Source organism: Culex pipiens, chromosome 1 (genome assembly GCF_016801865.2).
Source record: "Culex pipiens pallens isolate TS chromosome 1, TS_CPP_V2, whole genome shotgun sequence".
Taxonomy (NCBI): domain Eukaryota; kingdom Metazoa; phylum Arthropoda; class Insecta; order Diptera; family Culicidae; genus Culex; species Culex pipiens.
In genome coordinates, this window is record NC_068937.1 from 64,573,996 (window position 1) to 64,594,763 (window position 20,768).

At 32.5% G+C, this 20,768-nt stretch overlaps 2 protein-coding genes and 1 long non-coding RNA gene across 5 annotated transcripts; all 3 read left to right on the forward strand.

The window, feature by feature from the left end:
- Positions 1-1,671: 1,671 nt before the first annotated feature.
- LOC120429742 (uncharacterized) lies at positions 1,672-4,185 on the forward strand. The gene is made up of 3 exons (XM_052711119.1): positions 1,672-2,073; positions 2,133-2,406; positions 2,467-4,185. Exons 2-3 carry the CDS (start codon positions 2,134-2,136, stop codon positions 2,722-2,724), a joined length of 531 nt encoding a protein of 176 aa, XP_052567079.1. The 5' UTR covers positions 1,672-2,073; position 2,133; the 3' UTR covers positions 2,725-4,185.
- A 128-nt stretch (positions 4,186-4,313) lies between these two features.
- On the forward strand, positions 4,314-8,371 carry LOC120429741 (uncharacterized). The gene is made up of 3 exons (XR_005607473.2): positions 4,314-4,711; positions 4,789-4,905; positions 7,784-8,371. It is a non-coding gene; the product is annotated as an uncharacterized LOC120429741 (long non-coding RNA).
- A 700-nt stretch (positions 8,372-9,071) lies between these two features.
- LOC120429736 (transcriptional activator GLI3-like) lies at positions 9,072-10,819 on the forward strand. 3 transcript variants are annotated; one of them, XR_008212637.1, is made up of 4 exons: positions 9,072-9,782; positions 9,841-10,146; positions 10,211-10,386; positions 10,447-10,819. XR_008212637.1 is itself a non-coding variant. In XM_052711152.1 (3 exons), the coding sequence occupies exons 1-2, from the start codon at positions 9,943-9,945 to the stop codon at positions 10,244-10,246; spliced, it is 240 nt and encodes a 79-aa protein (XP_052567112.1). In that variant the 5' UTR covers positions 9,072-9,942; the 3' UTR covers positions 10,247-10,386; positions 10,447-10,819. The 3 variants fall into 3 exon arrangements, 1 of the variants encoding a protein (XP_052567112.1); XR_008212639.1 differs by having other exon boundaries at positions 9,072-9,761; XM_052711152.1 differs by having other exon boundaries at positions 9,072-10,146.
- The last annotated feature ends 9,949 nt before the right edge of the window (positions 10,820-20,768 follow it).

Consider the following 20,768-nt stretch of genomic DNA (forward strand, 5'->3'; position numbering starts at 1 on the left):
CGCGAGCAGAAACGCATCGAGCTCTACAGGCTCAATAAAAACTCCTTACCTGCTCTGTATGGTAGAACAGAGCTAAGCTCTGTAGGCAGCGAACAGAGCCAGCTCTGTATGGGGAAAAATAATATTGATTTGCATATATCTCAAAAACGATAAGTTTTAGAAAGTTGACATGTTCTAGAAAGTTGCTGGTACCAAAAGGTTCTATATTATTGTCTCAGACGTCATTACAATTTGGTTGATTTTAGTTGTGCAAAACAAGAAAAAGCTATTTATTTTCTAAGATACAAGGTATAGAATATTTTTGTTTTCGACAAAGTTGCTCAACTACCAAAAATGAACAACTCTCTCGAAGACACCAAAGCTCTATCTTCAATAGATACCGAATAAAAAATAAAAACTATTTTTATAATAAATACTGCTTGCGACAAACACAAAGCGACCGCGTCGTAGGCACAGGTAATATGAGGCATTAGGGTGTAATATGGTTGTATGGAAAAAAATAAAGTTGTCCAAATTTAGCGAGCACAGCAATTTTTGAGTTCCTTTTGGGGTCCTAAACAACTCCTCAAAGTTTGGGAAAGATTGGTTTAGTCCACACTTTGCGCAAAGCGATTCAATTTTCCATATAAATTTGTATGGGAAAAACCATTTTTTTGGATTTTGATATTTATAAAATCCACGTTTCACGCTGTACTAAAACCGGATTCATATTCGGATGCTCTGGAAGGTGCTCTACAACTTTCCCGAAGAGACTATGGTGCTAACTTGCTCCTAAAAAAAGATACAGCGTGTTCAAAACTCGTCTAAAACGTGTTTTTTGCTCGAAAATCACGTTTTAGACGAGTTTTGAGGACGCTGTATCTTTTTTCAGGGACATGCTAGCACCATACTCTCTTCGGGAAAGTTGTAGAGCACCTGCTAGAGCATCCGAATATGAATCCGGTTTTAGTATAGCGTTAAACTTGGATTTTTTAAATATCAAAATTCAAAAAAATGATTTTTCCCATACAAATTTGTATGGAAAATTGAATCGCTTTGCGCAAAGTGAGGACTAAACCAATCGTTCCCAAACTTTGGGGAGTTGTTTAGGACCCCAAAAGGAACTGAAAAATTGCTGTGCTGGAAAATCGATTTTGATATTACACCCTAATGAGGCATGTTTGGTAGAGATCGTCTGAAGTGAAAACTAGTATAGCAGAGTGTTCATAGAGAGTTTTTATGTTAAATGCTCTCGTCTGGATGGTTGAAAGAAATTTCAGATAAAATTATACAAATTTATAAAATTATACAAATTTATAAAATTATATTCTTTTTATTGTACTGGTAAGTAATTAAGATTAGAAACAACAAAATTATTGCACAGCTATTTTTATGTTTGTCTTGACAAAACAAATGTTTAACAAAATTACAAGTTTTGTACAACAAATTAAGATAAAAAAAATTTCAAATACGCAAGTTAAAAAAATAAAAACTAAATCTTCTAAAAATTATTTTAATTTTATAAAAAGAAAATCAGTTAACATTAGTTTAACCTTATAAAGATTTCAGGAAACTTTTCTATTTTATTTAATTCAACAGAAAAAACTATATTTTTCAAGCAAGATAACCATACACACAAAAAAATATTACGGTAATGACAAAAGTAACTTACTTTCGAATTGAAATGTTGTTAAAATTTGCTACATTAATAGTTTTTTTCTTGTTTTGAAAATGAAAACTTTTACTGCTACAGTTTTTGAAAATCTCTTTGCTCACTGATTTAAAAGTTTTTACTTTCAATTCGACTGTAAAATTTCTTTCATTTTGACGTTCTCGTGTAACCGTGTACGCCTAAGTCGCAAATGTAAACAAACACTTTGGTGGGTCCGGTGGTGCTGGTGAGTCTAGGACGCAAAGCAAAGCCGACCGCGGCAGCAGCCAGGACTCGGACGCGGAAACCTTCGTGAGCCAAACAGCAGCAGCGGAACGCCTTCAAAGGAGGGTGGTGCAGGAGCGGGAAGATGTTGAGTGCTCGAAAAGGACAATTAAGGCCAGCTTCCTGCAGGAACTGCAGCTGTTCCACGGCCGGAATGCGTAAGAAGGAAGCTTGGGTGTTTTGGGGGGTTTGTGATTGATTTTGTTTGTTTTTGTAGGATGAGAGGTAGGAATGTGGATTCGCACCGGTTGCATTCGGTGGTGGTGGCCCGGGATTGGGGCGATATCATCGAGGAGATGGCGCTGCCGAAGCGTTGCGTGAACAACGAGATTGCGTTGAAGAAGATTAACTTCCGGTTTTTGGACAAGTACGAGAAAGTTTATTTTCACGGTGAGGAGAAGGATCCGACGAAGAGGAGGACGACGAAAAGCTACATAATCGAAGGTGGTCAGCGCAGATGTTGCACTCGGTGCCGGCGGTTTACAACACCGGTGAGTATTGAGAATGTGTGCAGTGGCTAGCCAACTTCACTTACTTTCCATCTCTTTTAGCAACTTCCCGCCCACAAACACTCACCTCGCGACGGCGCAGCTTCAGCCTGGACAGTTAGCCAAAAAAATCTTTGTCATTCCCGAAGTAGGATTACGTGCTCAAAATCGAATTCCGTTCCGAGGGCCTCATCAACTCCATGTTCCGGATGCGCTTCCAGGATCGGGAACTCCCCGTTCAGGCACTTTACTTTCCAGCCGGAAAACGTCGACCACCCTTCCCGAATCAACGGCCAACTCCTCCAAGACTATCCTGATTGAGGCCGGAAACGTGACCATCGTGTTACACTGCTGTCGCGCGTCGAAACCTCCATCCGGAACTGTCCTGGGGTATTCGGAAGTGACCGGTGGCGTACCGTATGAATCGGTACAGCTTGGACTCGGATATTGGCCTACTTTGAGGTGAAGCTAGTGAAGAAGCGTTAAATACAATAAAAAATGTTTTTTTTTACATACAGTTTAATTTTTTTTAAATAAATGTAAAAATCCAAGCACATTTTTCTAAAATTATCCCTGTAGTGATAAATGTTGTGTATTCTTGCCATAAAAGGTTTCTTTTCCAATTAAAAGTAAAATACTTTTACCAATACAACGATTTTGTTCCATAAATGCATAGTAGTATCAAAAACTTTCCAACTTTTAAATTGAAAAGTTTGAACTTTCTACGAATATTCACCAACGCGAACTTTTAATCCAACGAACGATCTTTTTAAATTTAGAGTAATTTTTCTTTGTGTGTAAGAAAGTTTCAAGCTCTAAATAATCTCTATGATATTTTTTTACATTTTGTCACCTTTTTTAAATAAAATAAGAAAATGAAATTAAATAGCAAGAACCATTTTTTCTTTATTTCTCAAGCCAGGAAATCAGTGAAGAGTTTCAAGCTCTAAATGCTCTCTATGGAAATTTGCCATTTTATTACCTGTATTCTAATTTTTTATTATTTTTCAAACAAAGGAAAGCTGTGAAGAGTTTTTAGCTCTAAATGCTCTCTATGGAAATTTGCCATTGTATTAACTGTATTCTAAATATTTTTTTTTATTTTTCAAACAAAGGAAAGCAGTGAAGAGTTTTTAGCTCTAAATGCTCTCTCTATGGAAATTTGCCATTTTATTACCTGTATTCTGAATATTTTTTTATTTTTCAGATAAAGGAAAGCAGTGAAGAGTTTCTAGCTCTAAATGCTCTCTATGGAAATTTGCCATTTTATTACCTGTTTTCTAAATATTTTTTTTATTTTTCAAACAAAGGAAAGCAGTGAAGAGTTTTTAGCTCTAAATGCTCTCTATGGAAATTTGCCATTTTATTACCTGTATTCTAATTTTTTTTATTTTTCAAACAAAGGAAAGCAGTGAAGAGTTTCTAGCTCTAAATGCTCTCTATGGAAATTTGCCATTTTATTACCTGTATTCTAATTTTTTTATTTTTCAAACATAGAAAAGCTGTGAAGAGTTTTTAGCTCTAAATGCTCTCTATGGAAATTTGTAATTTTATTAACTGTATTCTAAATATTTTTTTTTTATTTTTCAAATAAAGGAAAGCAGTGAAGAGTTTTTAGCTCTAAATGCTCTCTATGGAAATTTGCCATTTTATTACCTGTATTCTAAATATTTTTTTTATTTTTCAAACAAAGGAAAGCAGTGAAGAGTTTCTAGCTCTAAATGCTCTCTATGGAAATTTGCCATTTTATTACCTGTATTCTAATTTTTTTTATTTTTCAAACATAGAAAAGCTGTGAAGAGTTTTTAGCTCTAAATGCTCTCTATGGAAATTTGCCATTTTATTAACTGTATTCTAAATATTTTTTTATTTTTCAAACAAAGGAAAGCAGTGAAGAGTTTTAAGCTCTAAATGCTCTCTATGGAAATTTGCCATTTAATTACATGTATTCTATTTTTTTCAGGAAATCAGTGAAGAGTTTTTTGTTCTAAATGCTCTTTATGGAAATTTGGCTATTTTTTTTTCTCGCTACAAGATCCCTGTTTGAAAAATGTCGCACGTCGTACGAGTTGTCGCACGGTTTTGATTTTACCGTTTCGATATCGATTGGCCGAAAGGACGACAAACGTGCGACAAACACTCGACATGCTCGACATTGTTTTTTCCATCGATTTACCTTCAATTCGACGTCGATTATCGTCGACGCAAACAGTTTGACAGTTCTCTTCAGTTGATCTTGTTCGGACTTGATCAAATCAGAAAAACAATATTGTTGTAAAGGTTCGTGAGGATTTTGGCTGGTTGATTGGTAAGTTGTGTTCCTTTTTTTGCTGGAAAGTTCCGGCCGGAGTGGGCGAGCGGATAAATCATAACATTATGTTCCAGACTTCCTGATTTCAGCCTTCGCGACGGTGGAAGAGAACGTGAAACATCGTTAACCCGGCGGATCATGCCGGAAGATGGGACGGGAAGGAACCGGTCTGCGATCGAAAGCGGATTGGGGTGAGTCGTGTTTTTTTAAACGGTGGAGGTGTGCCGGGAAGAAAAAAGAGGACGATGGAAATGTGCGTGGGGGAGGACAGGAGGGGGGATCCAACTAGAGCGTCCAATTTCCCGGGGTTATAAAATTCCCGGGAAACGGGAAATTTTCAGCCAATTTCCCGGGAAATCCCGGGAATTCCCGGGAAATTTTAAATTTATTGAAAATTGTTATGATCTTGGTTTTAATTAATATTATGCAACAAAATTGTATAGGACATCAACATTGATGGTTTAAATAAGTGTGAAGATCAATTAACAGCTTGACTGCATGTAAAAAATCATTCAACTACAAGAAAATGCATATTTTTGTAATTTTAAAAGCTCTAATCGTACAATAAATCAAAAAATATCTCAGGTATTTTTTAATGAGAAACTGTGAGCAAAATGAATCCACAATCATAAAATGTCTTTTAAACTTGCCTCTGTAACAAGTTTGTTGAAATGAAAAAAAAAATTAACATGCAGAAATTATGTTTTTCATGACAAATACTGGTTTCAGCTCTTGATCAAATGGTAAAGCTTTTTAGTGTTGGTTTTACTCCAATCAACTCAATGTTTTCAAATATTTGAATCAAGCTTTAAATATATTTTTGCATTTTTTGAGAACCTCTTAAACAATAAAAAGTAATTTTTCAATGATTTTTTTTTATTATTATGCAACATGATTTAAATTATACAATAAATTAATATCATTCCAGAAAAAAAACTTATTTTTTCACTTTTAACCTTCTAACACCTGTAGTTGCACCAGTGCTCCATAATTCTTTTACTTCAAATTGTAATTTCCTTCATACTAGGAATTTAACCAATTAAATTAATTCTTTTTGCACCAATTCGATTTTTATCTCATTTGATCATGGTAAACAAAAACGTAAAAAAAACTCAATTTTAATTTGGAGGTAAGGAGTTAATATTGTTTTGATGAAATACAGATTGATGTTAAAGCTTACCTAATTGTAATAATTTAATACTCATTAAGCAACATCTATTCCCAGTTGCATCAGAAATTAATATTATCAGAAATAAATCCTGATATCATAATTTGTGATAATCTGATAAAATATTTATAAACCAGACAATACGTTTAATTGAACAAAATCATGTTGAGTTTGCTCATTTATTATTTTTTCAGAGCAATTTCAAAAAAATGGTTCCAAAAATTTATGAAAATGTATACTTCCGCTTGAATTTCGGGAATTCCCGGGAAATTTACAAATTTCCCGGGAAACGGGAAATATTTTTTTTCGGGAAATCCCGGGAATTCCCGGGAATTTTTTTCCCGGGACGGGAAATTGGACGCTCTAATCCAAACCTAATGCAATCACAAATTCTAAACAATTAAATAATTAAAAAAATAATTCTTCAATTCTTCAATTCTACGAGCCAAAACTTTTTTTTAATCTCAAACACAAAAATTCTGAAATTCTTTACTTCTGGAATTCTAGTATTCAAAAATTTTACAATAATTAAGTAAATAAACATTATAAAACTCTAAAATTCTGAAACCTGGCTCAACTCGAGGGGGCAGCATGAAGTTTGTGGGAGTAGCGAACAGCTCTAATTCTCCATACAAACTTTGGAGAAAACCCATTCGGCTCTGTCCAAATATTTTTGAAATTTTTGAAAAATACAAAGTAAACATGTTTTTGGAGTCCCCTTGAATTGAACCTGCGCAGAAACTTTGTTGGTCGGTGTTATTTATAAAATCATAAAATTATAAATAAATAAATAAATTATTAAATAATTTAATTAATAAATTATTAAACTATTAAATTATGAAATGATGACATTATTAAATTATTAAATTATTAAATTAATAAATTATTAAATTATTAAATTATTAAATTATTAAATTATTAAATTATTAAATTATTAAATTATTAAATTATTAAATTATTAAATTATTAAATTATTAAATTATTAAATTATTAAATTATTAAATTATCAAATTATTAAATTATTAAATTATTAAATTTTTAAATTATTAAATTATTAAATTATTAAATTATTAAATTATCAAATTATTAAATTATTAAATTATTAAATTTTTAAATTATTAAATTATTAAATTAATAAATTATTGAATTATTAAATTATTAAATTATTAAATTATTAAATTATTAAATTAATAAATAATTAAATTATTAAATTATTAAATTATTAAATTATTAAATTATTAAATTATTAAATTATTAAATTATTAAATTATTAAATTATTAAATTATTAAATTATTAAATTATTAAATTATTAAATTATTAAATTATTAAATTATTAAATTATTAAATTATTAAATTATTAAATTATTAAATTATTAAATTATTAAATTATTAAATTATTAAATTATTAAATTATTAAATTATTAAATTATTAAATTATTAAATTATTAAATTATTAAATTATTAAATAATTAAATTATTGAATCGAAAATTTGACAAACACAAAATTATTATCTACAATTCTTAAATTTTATTAATTCTTATGTTTTGAAATTCTTAATTTCTTAAATTCTTAACTTCTAGAAATTTTAAATAATTTGAATATTTTCGCCAGGTAGCAAATAGGAGAAATTCTCGTATGTTTAGCAAAATAAGCACTCGCTTCTGACTCCATCCAATTTACTTATTTTAACTATTCAAACAACTAATTTTTCAAAACTTTTGATAGAAAATTGCTTGCTCACTTCTTATTGGCCGATTTATCATTTGATTTCAGTTGAAAACGCTTTTTATGAGCTGTAATTGAATGTCAAAGTGCTGATATGGCAACATTAAAGGCACGCTGGAATTAGATGCTGTTCCCCTAGTTACAGTATTTTTTTTATTATTTAATTCATTTCAGATCTGTATCAAACAGTCTCCAAACAGGACAATGAAAGTGTTGGTGGTGTTTGATTTTTAGAGAATGTCAAAATCGCCATTATCAATACTAAGACCTGGAAAAAAGAACAAACTTGCGGCCGAGTACAACCTCTGAGTGAAAGCGATGGAGGTGAACGAACTACTCACGGGGCAGCACACGAATTCTACCGGATTGGCCATCATCAAGCGAAATTTGGAAAATTGTGACTGCAGTGATAGTGAATATTTGGAAAACAAAGTGCCAGGCCAGTGAAAACTAATAGATATCAATAAAAATCAGCAAAACAACAAATAAAATGAATTTTATTTCGAAAATAACCTAAAAATTCCGAAATGACAGCACACGACAATAGCACGACATCCTAAATAACAAAACCGTGCGACGTCGGTCGAATGTCGTACGACAATGTCGAACAATTTCGATGATCGATCGCACGACAAATACGACATTTTGGTGCAAAAACGTATGACATTCGTGCGAATGTCGCACGACATTGTCGTGCGACGTCTTACGATTGCACGTACGACAAACGACGGACGTCGGACGGACTTTTCAGTCAGTGCGTCTATCCTCCGTCATACACGGTTACTGAAAATCGCACTTTTGGGAGTTCAGAAATCGCACTTTGACAGTTCGCTTAAACGAACTGAAAAAAGTGTGATTTCGCGAACTCGAAAAATGGTAAAAATCGCCAAAAAACGAGTTCAGTTAAGCGAACTCCCAAAACTGCGATTTTGGACTTAGCGAAATTTTTAAAATTCGTTGAAACGTTTCGTCTTTATTGTTAGTTTGTTTTTGCGCTCCGGAGCTTCGGGTTGATTTTCGGGTAAGTAAAACGGACGGAATGTCTTCCAATGTTTTCGAAAAGGTTCCGGCCACTGGTGGACGGATTACGGCACAAGGTTTTGCAAGAAGAATCCGTCCGCCGGTGGACGGATTGCCTTCCAATGTTTGCGAAATGGTTCCGGCCACCGATGGACGGATTACGGCACAAGGTTTTGCAAAAGGAATCCGTCCGCCGGTGGACGGATTACGGCACAAGGTTTTGCAAGAGAAATCCGTCCACCGGTGGACGGATTGCCTTCCAATGTTTGCGAAAAGGTTCCGGCCACCGGTGGACGGATTACGGCACAAGGTTTTGCAAAAGGAATCCGTCCGCCGGTGGACGGATTGCCTTCCAATGTTTGCGAAAAAGTTCCGGCCACCGGAGAACGGATTACGACCCAAGGTTTTGCAAGAGAAATCCGTCCGCCGGTGGACGGATTACGGCACAAGGTTTTGCAAGAGAAATCCGTCCACCGGTGGACGGATTGCCTTCCAATGTTTGCGAAAAGGTTCCGGCCACCGGTGGACGGATTACGACCCAAGGTTTTGCAAGAGGAACCGTCTACCGGTGGACGGATCACTGGACAAGAACGCAAGAGAAATCCAACCACCGGTGGACGGATTACTGGACAAGGACGCAAGAGGAATCCGTCTACCGGTGGACGGATTACTGGACAAGGACGCAAGAGGAATCCGTCTACCGGTGGACGGATTACTGGACAAGGACGCAAACGGAATCCGTCCGCCGGTGGACGGATTGCTTGCCAAAGTCAAGGTACTTGTCCACCGGTGAACGGATTCCTGGGCAATGTTTTGCAGGAGGAATCCACCAACGGGTGGACGGATTGTCTGCCTAAGTTGGCAAGGGGAACAGGTCCACCGGGGGAATGATTTCTTGGCAATATAAACGATCAGTGAAGGGTTTTCTTTTCATAAATTCACTTCAATTATTTAATGAATTTTTTTTTTTCAAAACAAGTTTACTAATTATTTTATTCTAGTTTCAGGCCGTCTCGTGATCGCTCAACCAAGATGTGCCAAATAGATGAATGTCGCCGGTTGAACCTTCCCGTATTTTCGTATCGATACCATCACCATCCGCGAGAACCCGAGATCAACCGCTTTTGAACCGGTATGACCTAGGTTACGACCAGTTATGTGCTGTACTAATTATCTAATTATTATGCAACTAACTTTATTTTAAATTTTAGGCCGGCTCTAGATATTCTGAGCCACTCCGAACCAGAGGATATCAGCGAGCGCGGCAGTACAGGGCACGGATTGGCCTACCTCGAACCGGAATTCCACGCTCCATGATTCGGTACTCGCCAAACTCGTTGGTGTCGCTGGTGAAAGCTTCCCGTAGCAGCAGTACTAGCGGCTCGTACGGACATCTGTCGGATAGTGCGCTGGGACCGGCGCTTTTGCTGGGTCTACCCGGACATCACCTGCCTACAGCCAGCATGTTCCCGCTTCACCATCCGCTGCAGCTGGGACATTTTTTGGCCAAGTCGCAGGTAAAAAGCTTCTTCAGTGGATTTCCCGATCTGCCCTTACTTACTTCGTTCTTTCTATTTCCAGCAAATCAACGATCTCTCTAGCAATAAGCAGGAATAGACAACCTCCGTATCCAACCAGTGACCCGACAAGAGGCGGACAGCACAAGCAATGCTCTGCAGAAGACATCCCACATCATACGTGAACCATCCCCGCACGTCCTAATGTACAAGAGAAGTCCTTCGAACGGGTCGGCCATGGTCACCTCAAATCATCAGCTAAGCCCAATGGCAGGTTCTAACCTCGCTTTCTTTTTGTAGTTTGAAGTTTGATGCAAGGCATACTCCCGGCTTGAGAACCTCAAAACCCATCTGCGATCACACACCGGCAAAAAGCCGTACACCGGCGAGTACCCGGGTTGTAGCAAGGCGTTCAACAACGTGTCCGACCATGCAAAACACCAGAACCGCACCTACATCATTGCGGTAGGACTAGTTTTAACGAGCTTTGCCTGTGCTGTGGCCTCACGCTAACCGTTGCATTACTTTCAGAATCACTACCCGGAGGACATGCAGAGTGGCAAGACAACGAGCATGAGCAGTCGGAGCATCAAGTCGGAGTCGGACGCACACTCGCCAGGTCAACCGCCGATCAGTAGTCCGATGTCGATCTCGGCGCTTACTGCTAGGCTGATGGACGATTGCGATGGCGGCGGCGATTGCAGCTGGGCAGTCTCGAAGTTGATCCGGCTTGGCCGTACGCGGACGAGGATTTGGAGGTGAGTTTGAAAGTTGACCTAGTGACGTATTGAGCTTGTCTTACTTATGGTCTCTTTAATTCCAAGTCGCCGATCTGCCATTCGTCCTGCGGGAAATTGTTGACCTCGGTGGTCCGGCCACAGCGACAGCTGGTGCTCACCTACCGGAAGTACTCGGAATCGGTTCAAGAACCGAATCAGGCACGACTCCGTCATCGCCCCTCGCCAAGAACAACTGCCAGACGACGGATGGGAGTTTTACGACGTCTGCCGCTGTCGTGCAACACCAACACGATGATGTCGAACGCGTACCTGAACCCGGATCAGCTACGGCGGGATAGCAGCAACAGCACCACGTAAGAACTGCTTCAACATGCGCTCGGCGGATATCAGCTGGCGGAGAAGCCAAGCATCGCTACGGAGCTCGATCTGGCCGATGCGCCCTTGCAGCTACTACAACTCGTCGTTCGACGATCCGATTCCAGCGGGAAGTTCGCAGCGGTCCAGTTCAATGTCTGCGGCAATGGATGGAGGCCAGCCAGCAAGTTCCACCCCAACCAGTCTTGTTTGACGAGGTCGAAGAGGGTGAGATTGCCGAAAATAAGTTGGACGTGACGATTTCCAGCAGCAGTCGCCTGACAAAACTGCTTCCTCGCCCCAGTTTCCTCCTCGAAGGAAGTAATCGGTACAACGGTGAACATCACCTTGGCGGCCGGTACAACCTCCAGCAGCAACGCTTGGTCCTTCTCCTGTATTGTACTTCACGAAACGTGCTTTTATGAATAAAAATAAAAAATTTCGCTGTTAATTTATTTTCAATTTCAATTTATTTCGGATTCCAAAAGAAAAACCTAAAGCGCCCAAAGATAGGCAACCTACAAAGCCTCTAAAGCCAGTGAAATATTTCGCCATGCTCGAACTCGGCAGTTCATGAAAATCATGATTTCGCCAGTTCGACCCACTTTACCAAAAAAAGTGTTATCCGAGTTGAACTCCAAAAATCATGATAATTACCATTTTTTTGGTTCTTTTTGGTAAGCGTGTAGCCTCCGTGTAAGACGACCGACATCGAAAGCATACTCACGACCATGCTTTGCTAAAATGTCAGTGCATTGAAACTCGATGCTCGTCCAGTGCTTTCCCACATTGACTGGGCAGCCCGCCGGCGGTTCGCTGGCGGACCGCCAAACCGCTCTGGCGATCCGCCAGCGTTTGATTTGGCGGACCACGGGCGACCTGCTGGCGGATAAAATTTGCAACAATTTGGCGCACGATCAGTTTTTTTATCGTGACGTTGGTCCGCCAGCGACTCGCCCCGGGGTCGCCCAGGTTTGCCTTGAAATGTTTCACCCGCCGTTCATCCGCCCCACATACGCCGTTTTTGTATGGTTCAACCGCCCCTATAGGATGGTCCGCCATCCGCCTAAAAAGCCCCAACAGCCGTGGCTCGCCCTCGACCAGCCTTTCATATACGGTTCGTCCGCCCCTGTAAGATGGTCCGCCAGCGGGTCGCCCTTGATATGCCCCCTATATAAAGTTCATCCGCCCAAAACGCCCCAACCGCCTTGGCTCGCCCTTGATGCGCCTTTCATATACGGTTCAGCCGCCCCTGTAGGTTGGTTCGCCAGCGGGTCGCCCTTGATACGCCCCACATATAAAGTTCATCCGCCCAAAAAGCCCCAACCGCCTTGGTTCGCCCTTGATGCGCTTTTCATATACGATTCAGCCGCCCCTGTAGGTTGGTTCGCCAGTGGATCGCCCCCGATCCGCCCCCCATATAAAGTTCATCCGCCCAAAACGCCCCAACCGCCTTGGCTCGCCCTTGATGCGCCTTTCATATACGGTTCAGCCGCCCCTGTAGGTTGGTTCGCCAGCGGGTCGCCCTTGATACGCCCCCCATATAAAGTTCATCCGCCCAAAAAGCCCCAACCGCCTTGGCTCGCCCTTGATGCGCCTCTCATATACGGTTCGGCCGCCCTGTAGGTTGGTTCGCCAATACCAACAAAGCAGTAATTTTAAAGATGATTCCGGGAAGCTGCAAAACAAACAACGCCCTTGATACGCCCCCCATATAAAGTTCATCCGCCCAAAAAGCCCCAACCGCCTTGGCTCGCCCTTGATGCGCCTCTCATATACGGTTCGGCCGCCCTGTAGGTTGGTTCGCCAGCGGGTCGCCCTTGATACGCCCCCCATATAAAGTTCATCCGCCCAAAATGCCCCAACCGCCTTGGCCCGCCCTCGATTCGCCTTTCATACATATTTCATCCGCCCAAGCAGAATACCCGTTCAGGTTCCTTCAGGATTCTGATAGTGTTTTTTCAAGTTCATCTAAAACTGAAAAAAAAAACACAAAGTGCCTTATATAGAAATGCAGATCTTTGTAGATTGTGTGTGTGCTGAAATTTAGAAATAAAACAAAAATATGTAAAAAAAAAAACATAATTTTCAACATAATTTTGTTCTCAATAAATCTTACGTGCGTTGTTAGTTCACTGAGGTGAAATGATGAAAAAAATAAAGAAACAAAATAATATATTGATAAGCAAACTTGTTGCGAAGATTTTCCATTTCCTGCAAATAAAAACAATTCTTTAACTAATTCTAAAAAACTAAATTATTTAAAATGTTCATGTATTATTGGTACTTACATATAAACAGGCAACGTATTGAATGTTAACAATTCATACTCTAATCTAATCAAAGAAAGTATCCTAGTAGATTACACCCCATGTTCGTTCTTGTCATTCAATTTGATAATATATTGTATGGGAAAATGGTAGATATGAATATAAACATAAATCTTACAGTGAAAAGATAAATACAAATAAGCAGTAATTTTAAAGATGATTCCGGGAAGCTGCAAAACAAACAACTATAATTGAAAAGACAAATGCTCCAGATGGTTCCATTGCTGAAAGAAAAGGAATAGTATAAGGAAGGATATAAACATTTAAATAAATCATATAGTGAATAGATAAATGTAGGCATTAAAATTGAAGAAGATTCCCGGAAGCTGGAAGAAAGATAATTATATTTTAAAGTAAAATTCTTCAGATGGTTCCATTGCTATTTCATTAACTGTCGTTAGTTCATGAAATTTGATCATATATGGTATGGAGGAATGGTAGAAAAAAGGACAAGGAATAGGAATGATATAAAGATTCAAATAAATCAAATGAAGAATAGATAAATACATATAAGCAGTTCATTTATAAATGATCCAGGAAGCTGTAAAAAAAAATTAAACACAATTTTAAATGATATTGTTGCCGCTGAACTGATAATTGAAAATAATTGAAATTACTTCCTACCCACGTCCTGCATCATGCACACCTAAAAAACGTCAAACAAAAGAAAGACAAAAATCGCTGCTGCACCACTAATTGCCTCCACTGCTGGCACTGAACCCGCAACTTTTGGAGTGTTAACATTCACACAAAAAAACATTAAAATTAATTGAGTAAACATTGGCACAAAATCCGCTTTGTAAATGCCACCTCGATACCCTTCAAGAGGTTTCCCTGGGAAAGATATACTTTTTACCAAAATGTACACCAAATTTCCATACAAACATACAAAAAAGAACAAATCAAATCATAACAACAATGAAACATATCAAATTCTAAGTATTCCAAATGATTGCACATCTGCCAACAATATTTATAAGGGGTGTCACATAAATTACACCAACAATAACGATTCTTGCAAAACAACCTTCAATCACTATTTCAAACGCACTTTCAACTGTTTGTTTACATAAGTAAACAATCTAAACAACACAACACTTCTCCCAACACAAACTTAACAACAAAAATCAGCAGCCGCCGATTAAATAACAACACCCACCGAAGCTCGTTGAAAACTGACTGAAATGTCCAATTCGAAATAAATTCCTTCAGATGCAAACCGCCACGGCAATCAGCCTTTGGCTCGCCGCGGCGATTGAGGGGCGAACGATATTGAAACATTTCAGCGATCAGTTTGAACCGCCCAGGCGATGCGCCCATGGCACGCCAAGGCGGATGGAGGGCGGACGAAATTGAAAAATTTCAAATGTCAAATTTCAACCGCCCAGGCGGCCCGCCCTCGGTCCGCCAGGGCGGTTCTAGGGCGGACCACACGATCAGTAACGGCCGCCGATGCGTAACGTCCGCACTGAGTAAATGAAAATTTTCATGTCACAGCGGCACCCTAGACACAAACCCAAACTAACGCTTTGTAACGCTGCGAACGAGATGGGAATGAAACTTGACGATCTGTCAAAAATCTGTGTTGTCAAATAAAAACAGCTGATTTTGTTTTCGGTTGGTCGCAGTCGTCTTAGTAAAATAAAAAAAAAGGCGGTTTGGTGCGCAAATTTTGAAAAAGGTTAGCATACACAACTTCACAGGCTAATCACAATCAGTTTTAATAAAATATTGCTTCATGATATTGCAGATTTAACCCAAGCCATGCAATGTTGGAGCTGGAAGACCTAGAAGGAAATTGGCGTGTTTGGCTAGAAGGCAGGCGGCTCCAAGAAGGATTCGATCGATGTTCGTGCTTTTCCGGCAAGAAGAAAGATTCAAACGTAACCGGAGAGGCAAAGGCTGTCAGCTACTGGCCGTGATGAGCAGCTCCAGAGTGGACAACAATACCATGTTGATCGCGCCCGCGCTGTCGTCCAGATCGTTGGCGAGAAATAACCAGGAGGTGCGGGAACGACATGCGTTCACTACGTAAACACCCACTCCAGCTTTGCGATGAAGCAACGTTCGGTTTGGACTTGTTTACGATGCTGAAGGGAATAGGAATGTGAAGGGACTCATGCAGTGAAGGAGATCCTGCGCAACGCTCCATAAAACTAGGTTATCGTGACGTTCCTAAGTAAGTTGACGGTGGTCAATGGAAACGTCGAACAACAAATCGGCGAGTTCCAGGGGAATAAAACGAAGTCCATCGGAGGTGGGGCGGCCAGCCCGTTGCTGAGGAAAAGGACGGCCGATAAAGAAAGAAGATGAAATCATGGCGATGAAAACGGAAAAGTAGGCCTTGAGAACGGATTAAGTTGGTGGGTCAGTCAAAAATAAAACTTTTTTTTGCCAATTTCAAAACGTTTCAACTCATTCAAAATATTGGGGAATAAATCAAAATGGATTAACAAAGAGCATAAATCCAATAATTTAACGCTTTATAAAACATCCAAAAGTGTGCGAAGGAGGAGCTAGTGGAGTCGAGCGGGAAGCTGGTTATGGAATTTGAGATAATTCCCGAATGGGTTTGCAGAGCTGAGGACTCTTTTTAATTACCCGGATTCTTAGATGAAGACGTTTAATTGAGAAGCTAGAGCTGGAGTTGCGTAATCTTCGGTTACTAAAGTCGAAGCCAAAAAAAGCAAAGCAATCCACTTTAACGACCCCCGGGTCTTTTGTGGGCTCTGTTGCAAGTTTCTGCTCATTTCTAGGCGTCCGAAGGTTATGTGTGGTGAGTCACACAAAACCTCTTTTACGCAAAGTCGAAGCCGGATTAGCTAAATTTTCAGAAGCCGGAATCAAAGTCGCATCGAAACTTGACTCCGTTGGCTTCAAAAATAGATTCTAAAATGCAAATATCACATTTTAGTTAGTTTATATTTTTAAAAGAAAATATAAAATTTCAATTTTTTGTTTCTAAAATGTCTAATATTTTAGTTTTTATTTAATCTTTCTAATCCATCTAAATTTATAAAATTTAAAAAAATATACAAAATTTATTAAATTTATATAATTCATAAAATTATAACAAATTGATTAAATTTTTTTTGAATTTTTTTCAAGATTTATAAATATTATTATTTTTATAAATTTTATAAATTTTATAAATTTTATAAATTTTATAAATTTTATAAATTTTATAAATTTTATAAATTTTATAAATTTTATAAATTTTATAAATTTTATAAATTTTATAAATTTTATAAATTTTATAAATTTTATAAATTTTATAAATTTTATAAATTTTATAAATTTTATAAATTTTATAAATTTTATAAATTTTATAAATTTTATAAATTTTATAAATTTTATAAATTTTATAAATTTTATAAATTTTATAAATTTTATAAATTTTATAAATTTTATAAATTTTATAAATTTTATAAATTTTATAAATTTTATAAATTTTATAAATTTTATAAATTTTATAAATTTTATAAATTTTATAAATTTTTTAAATTTTTTAAATTTTATAAATTTTATAAATTTTATAAATTTTATAAATTTTATAAATTTTATAAATTTTATAAATTTTATAAATTTTATAAATTTTATAAATTTTATAAATTTTATAAATTTTATAAATTTTATAAATTTTATAAATTTTATAAATTTTATAAATTTTATAAATTTTATAAATTTTATAAATTTTATAAATATCATAAATTTTATAAATTTTATAAATTTTAGAAATTTTAGAAATTTTAGAAATTTTAGAAATTTTAGAAATTTTAGAAATTTTAGAAATTTTAGAAATTTTAGAAATTTTAGAAATTTTAGAAATTTTAGAAATTTTAGAAATTTTAGAAATTTTAGAAATTTTAGAAATTTTATAAATTTTATAAATTTTATAAATTTTATAAATTTTATAAATTTTATAAATTTTATAAATTTTATAAATTTTATAAATTTTATAAATTTTATAAATTTTATAAATTTTATAAATTTAATAAATTTTATAAATTTTATAAATTTTATAAATTTTTATAAATTTTATAAATTTTAGAAATTTTATAAATTTTAGAAATTTTATAAATTTTAGAAATTTTATAAATTTTAGAAATTTTAGAAATTTTAGAAATTTTAGAAATTTTAGAAATTTTAGAAATTTTAGAAATTTTAGAAATTTTAGAAATTTTAGAAATTTTAGAAATTTTAGAAATTTTAGAAATTTTAGAAATTTTAGAAATTTTAGAAATTTTAGAAATTTTAGAAATTTTAGAAATTTTAGAAATTTTAGAAATTTTAGAAGTATTAGAAATTTTAGAAATTTTAGAAATTTTAGAAATTTTAGAAATTTTAGAAATTTTAGAAATTTTAGAAATTTTAGAAATTTTAGAAATTTTATAAATTTTATAAATTTTATAAATTTTATAAATTTTATAAATTTTATAAATTTTATAAATTTTATAAATTTTATAAATTTTATAAATTTTATAAATTTTATAAATTTTATAAATTTTATAAATTTTATAAATTTTATAAATTTTATAAATTTTATAAATTTTATAAATTTTATAAATTTTATAAATTTTATAAATTTTATAAATTTTATAAATTTTATAAATTTTATAAATTTTATAAATTTTATAAATTTTATAAATTTTATAAATTTTATAAATTTTATAAATTTTATAAATTTTATAAATTTTATAAATTTTATAAATTTTATAAATTTTATAAATTTTATAAATTTTATAAATTTTATAAATTTTATAAATTTTATAAATTTTATAAATTTTATAAATTTTATAAGTTTTATTACTTTAAAAATTTCATCAATTTTATAAATTTTAAGAAATTCATTAAAATTATAAAATGTGTATAATTTGTCAAATTTCTTAAATTTTTGGAATTTTTTAATTTTTTAAAAATTCTTAAATTTCTTAAATTTCTTAAATTTCTTAAATTTCTTAAATTTCTTAAATTTCTTAAATTTCTTAAATTTCTTAAATTTCTTAAATTTCTTAAATTTCTTAAATTTCTTAAATTTCTTAAATTTCTTAAATTTCTTAAATTTCTTAAATTTCTTAAATTTCTTAAATTTCTTAAATTTCTTAAATTTCTTAAATTTCTTAAATTTCTTAAATTTCTTAAATTTCTTAAATTTCTTAAATTTCTTAAATTTCTTAAATTTCTTAAATTTCTTAAATTTCTTAAATTTCTTAAATTTCTTAAATTTCTTAAATTTCTTAAATTTCTTAAATTTCTTAAATTTCTTAAATTTCTTAAATTTCTTAAATTTCTTAAATTTCTTAAATTTCTTAAATTTCTTAAATTTCTTAAATTTCTTAAATTTCTTAAATTTCTTAAATTTCTTAAATTTCTTAAATTTCTTAAATTTCTTAAATTTCTTAAATTTCTTAAATTTCTTAAATTTCTTAAATTTCTTAAATTTCTTAAATTTCTTAAATTTCTTAAATTTCTTAAATTTTTTAAATTTCTTAAATTTCTTAAATTTCTTAAATTTCTTAAATTTCTTAAATTTCTTAAATTTCTTAAATTTCTTAAATTTCTTAAATTTCTTAAATTTCTTAAATTTCTTAAATTTCTTAAATTTCTTAAATTTCTTAAATTTCTTAAATTTCTTAAATTTCTTAAATTTCTTAAATTTCTTAAATTTCTTAAATTTCTTAAATTTCTTAAATTTCTTAAATTTCTTAAATTTCTTAAATTTCTTAAATTTCTTAAATTTCTTAAATTTCTTAAATTTCTTAAATTTCTTAAATTTCTTAAATTTCTTAAATTTCTAAAATTTCTTAAATTTCTTAAGTTTCTTAATTATTTTTAAATTTCTTAAATTTTTTAAATTTCTTAAATTTTTTAAATTTTTAAAAATTTTAAAATTTCTAAAATTTCAAAAATATCTAAAATTTCTAAAATTTCTAAAACTTCTAAAATTTCTTAAATTTCTAAAATTTCTAAAATTTCTAAAATTTCTAAAATTTCTAAAATTTCTAAAATTTCTAAAATTTCTAAAATTTCTAAAATTTCTAAAATTTCTAAAATTTCTAAAATTTCTAAAAATTCTAAAATTTCTAAAATTTCTTAAATTTCTTAAGTTTCTTAATTTTTTTTAAATTTCTTAAATTTTTTAAATTTCTTAAATTTTTTAAATTTCTTAAATTTTTTAAATTTTTAAAAATTTTAAAATTTCAAAAATTTCTAAAATTTCTAAAATTTCTAAAAATTTTTAAATTTCTTAAATTTCTTAAATTTCTTAAATTTCATAAATTTCTTAAATTTCTTAAATTTCTTAAATTTCTTAAATTTCTTAAATTTCTTAAATTTCTTAAATTTCTTAAATTTCTTAAATTTCTTAAATTTCTTAAATTTCTTAAATTTCTTAAATTTCTTAAATTTCTTAAATTTCTTAAATTTCTTAAATTTCTTAAATTTCTTAAATTTCTTAAATTTCTTAAATTTCTTAAATTTCTTAAATTTCTTAAATTTCTTAAATTTCTTAAATTTCTTAAATTTCTTAAATTTCTTAAATTTCTTAAATTTCTTAAATTTCTTAAATTTCTTAAATTTCTTAAATTTCTTAAATTTCTTAAATTTCTTAAATTTCTTAAATTTCTTAAATTTCTTAAATTTCTTAAATTTCTTAAATTTCTTAAATTTCTTAAATTTCTTAAATTTCTTAAATTTCTTAAATTTCTTAAATTTCTTAAATTTCTTAAATTTCTTAAATTTCTTAAATTTCTTAAATTTCTTAAATTTCTTAAATTTCTTAAATTTCTTAAATTTCTTAAATTTCTTAAATTTCTTAAATTTCTTAAATTTCTTAAATTTCTTAAATTTCTTAAATTTCTTAAATTTCTTAAATTTCTTAAATTTCTTAAATTTCTTAAATTTCTTAAATTTCTTAAATTTCTTAAATTTCTTAAATTTCTTAAATTTCTTAAATTTCTTAAATTTCTTAAATTTCTTAAATTTCTTAAATTTCAAAAATTTCTTAAATTTCAAAAATTTCAAAAATTTCTTAAATTTCAAAAATTTCTTAAATTTCAAAAATTTCTTAAATTTCAAAAATTTCAAAAATTTCTTAAATTTCAAAAATTTCAAAAATTTCTAAAATTTCAAAAATTTCTAAAATTTCAAAAATTTCTTAAATTGTTTAAATTTCTAAAATTTCTAAAATTTCTAAAAT

Excerpts from the sequence above, each read along its gene's own strand:
- LOC120429742 (XM_052711119.1), top strand. The coding sequence starts at position 2,134 with ATGAGAGGTAGGAATGTGGATTCGCACCGGTTGCATTCGGTGGTGGTG. Across the intron at positions 2,407-2,466 it reads GCCGGCGGTTTACAACACCG|CAACTTCCCGCCCACAAACA; the intron begins GTGAGTATTGAG and ends CATCTCTTTTAG.
- LOC120429736 (XM_052711152.1), top strand. The coding sequence starts at position 9,943 with ATGATTCGGTACTCGCCAAACTCGTTGGTGTCGCTGGTGAAAGCTTCC. Across the intron at positions 10,147-10,210 it reads ATTTTTTGGCCAAGTCGCAG|CAAATCAACGATCTCTCTAG; the intron begins GTAAAAAGCTTC and ends TTCTATTTCCAG.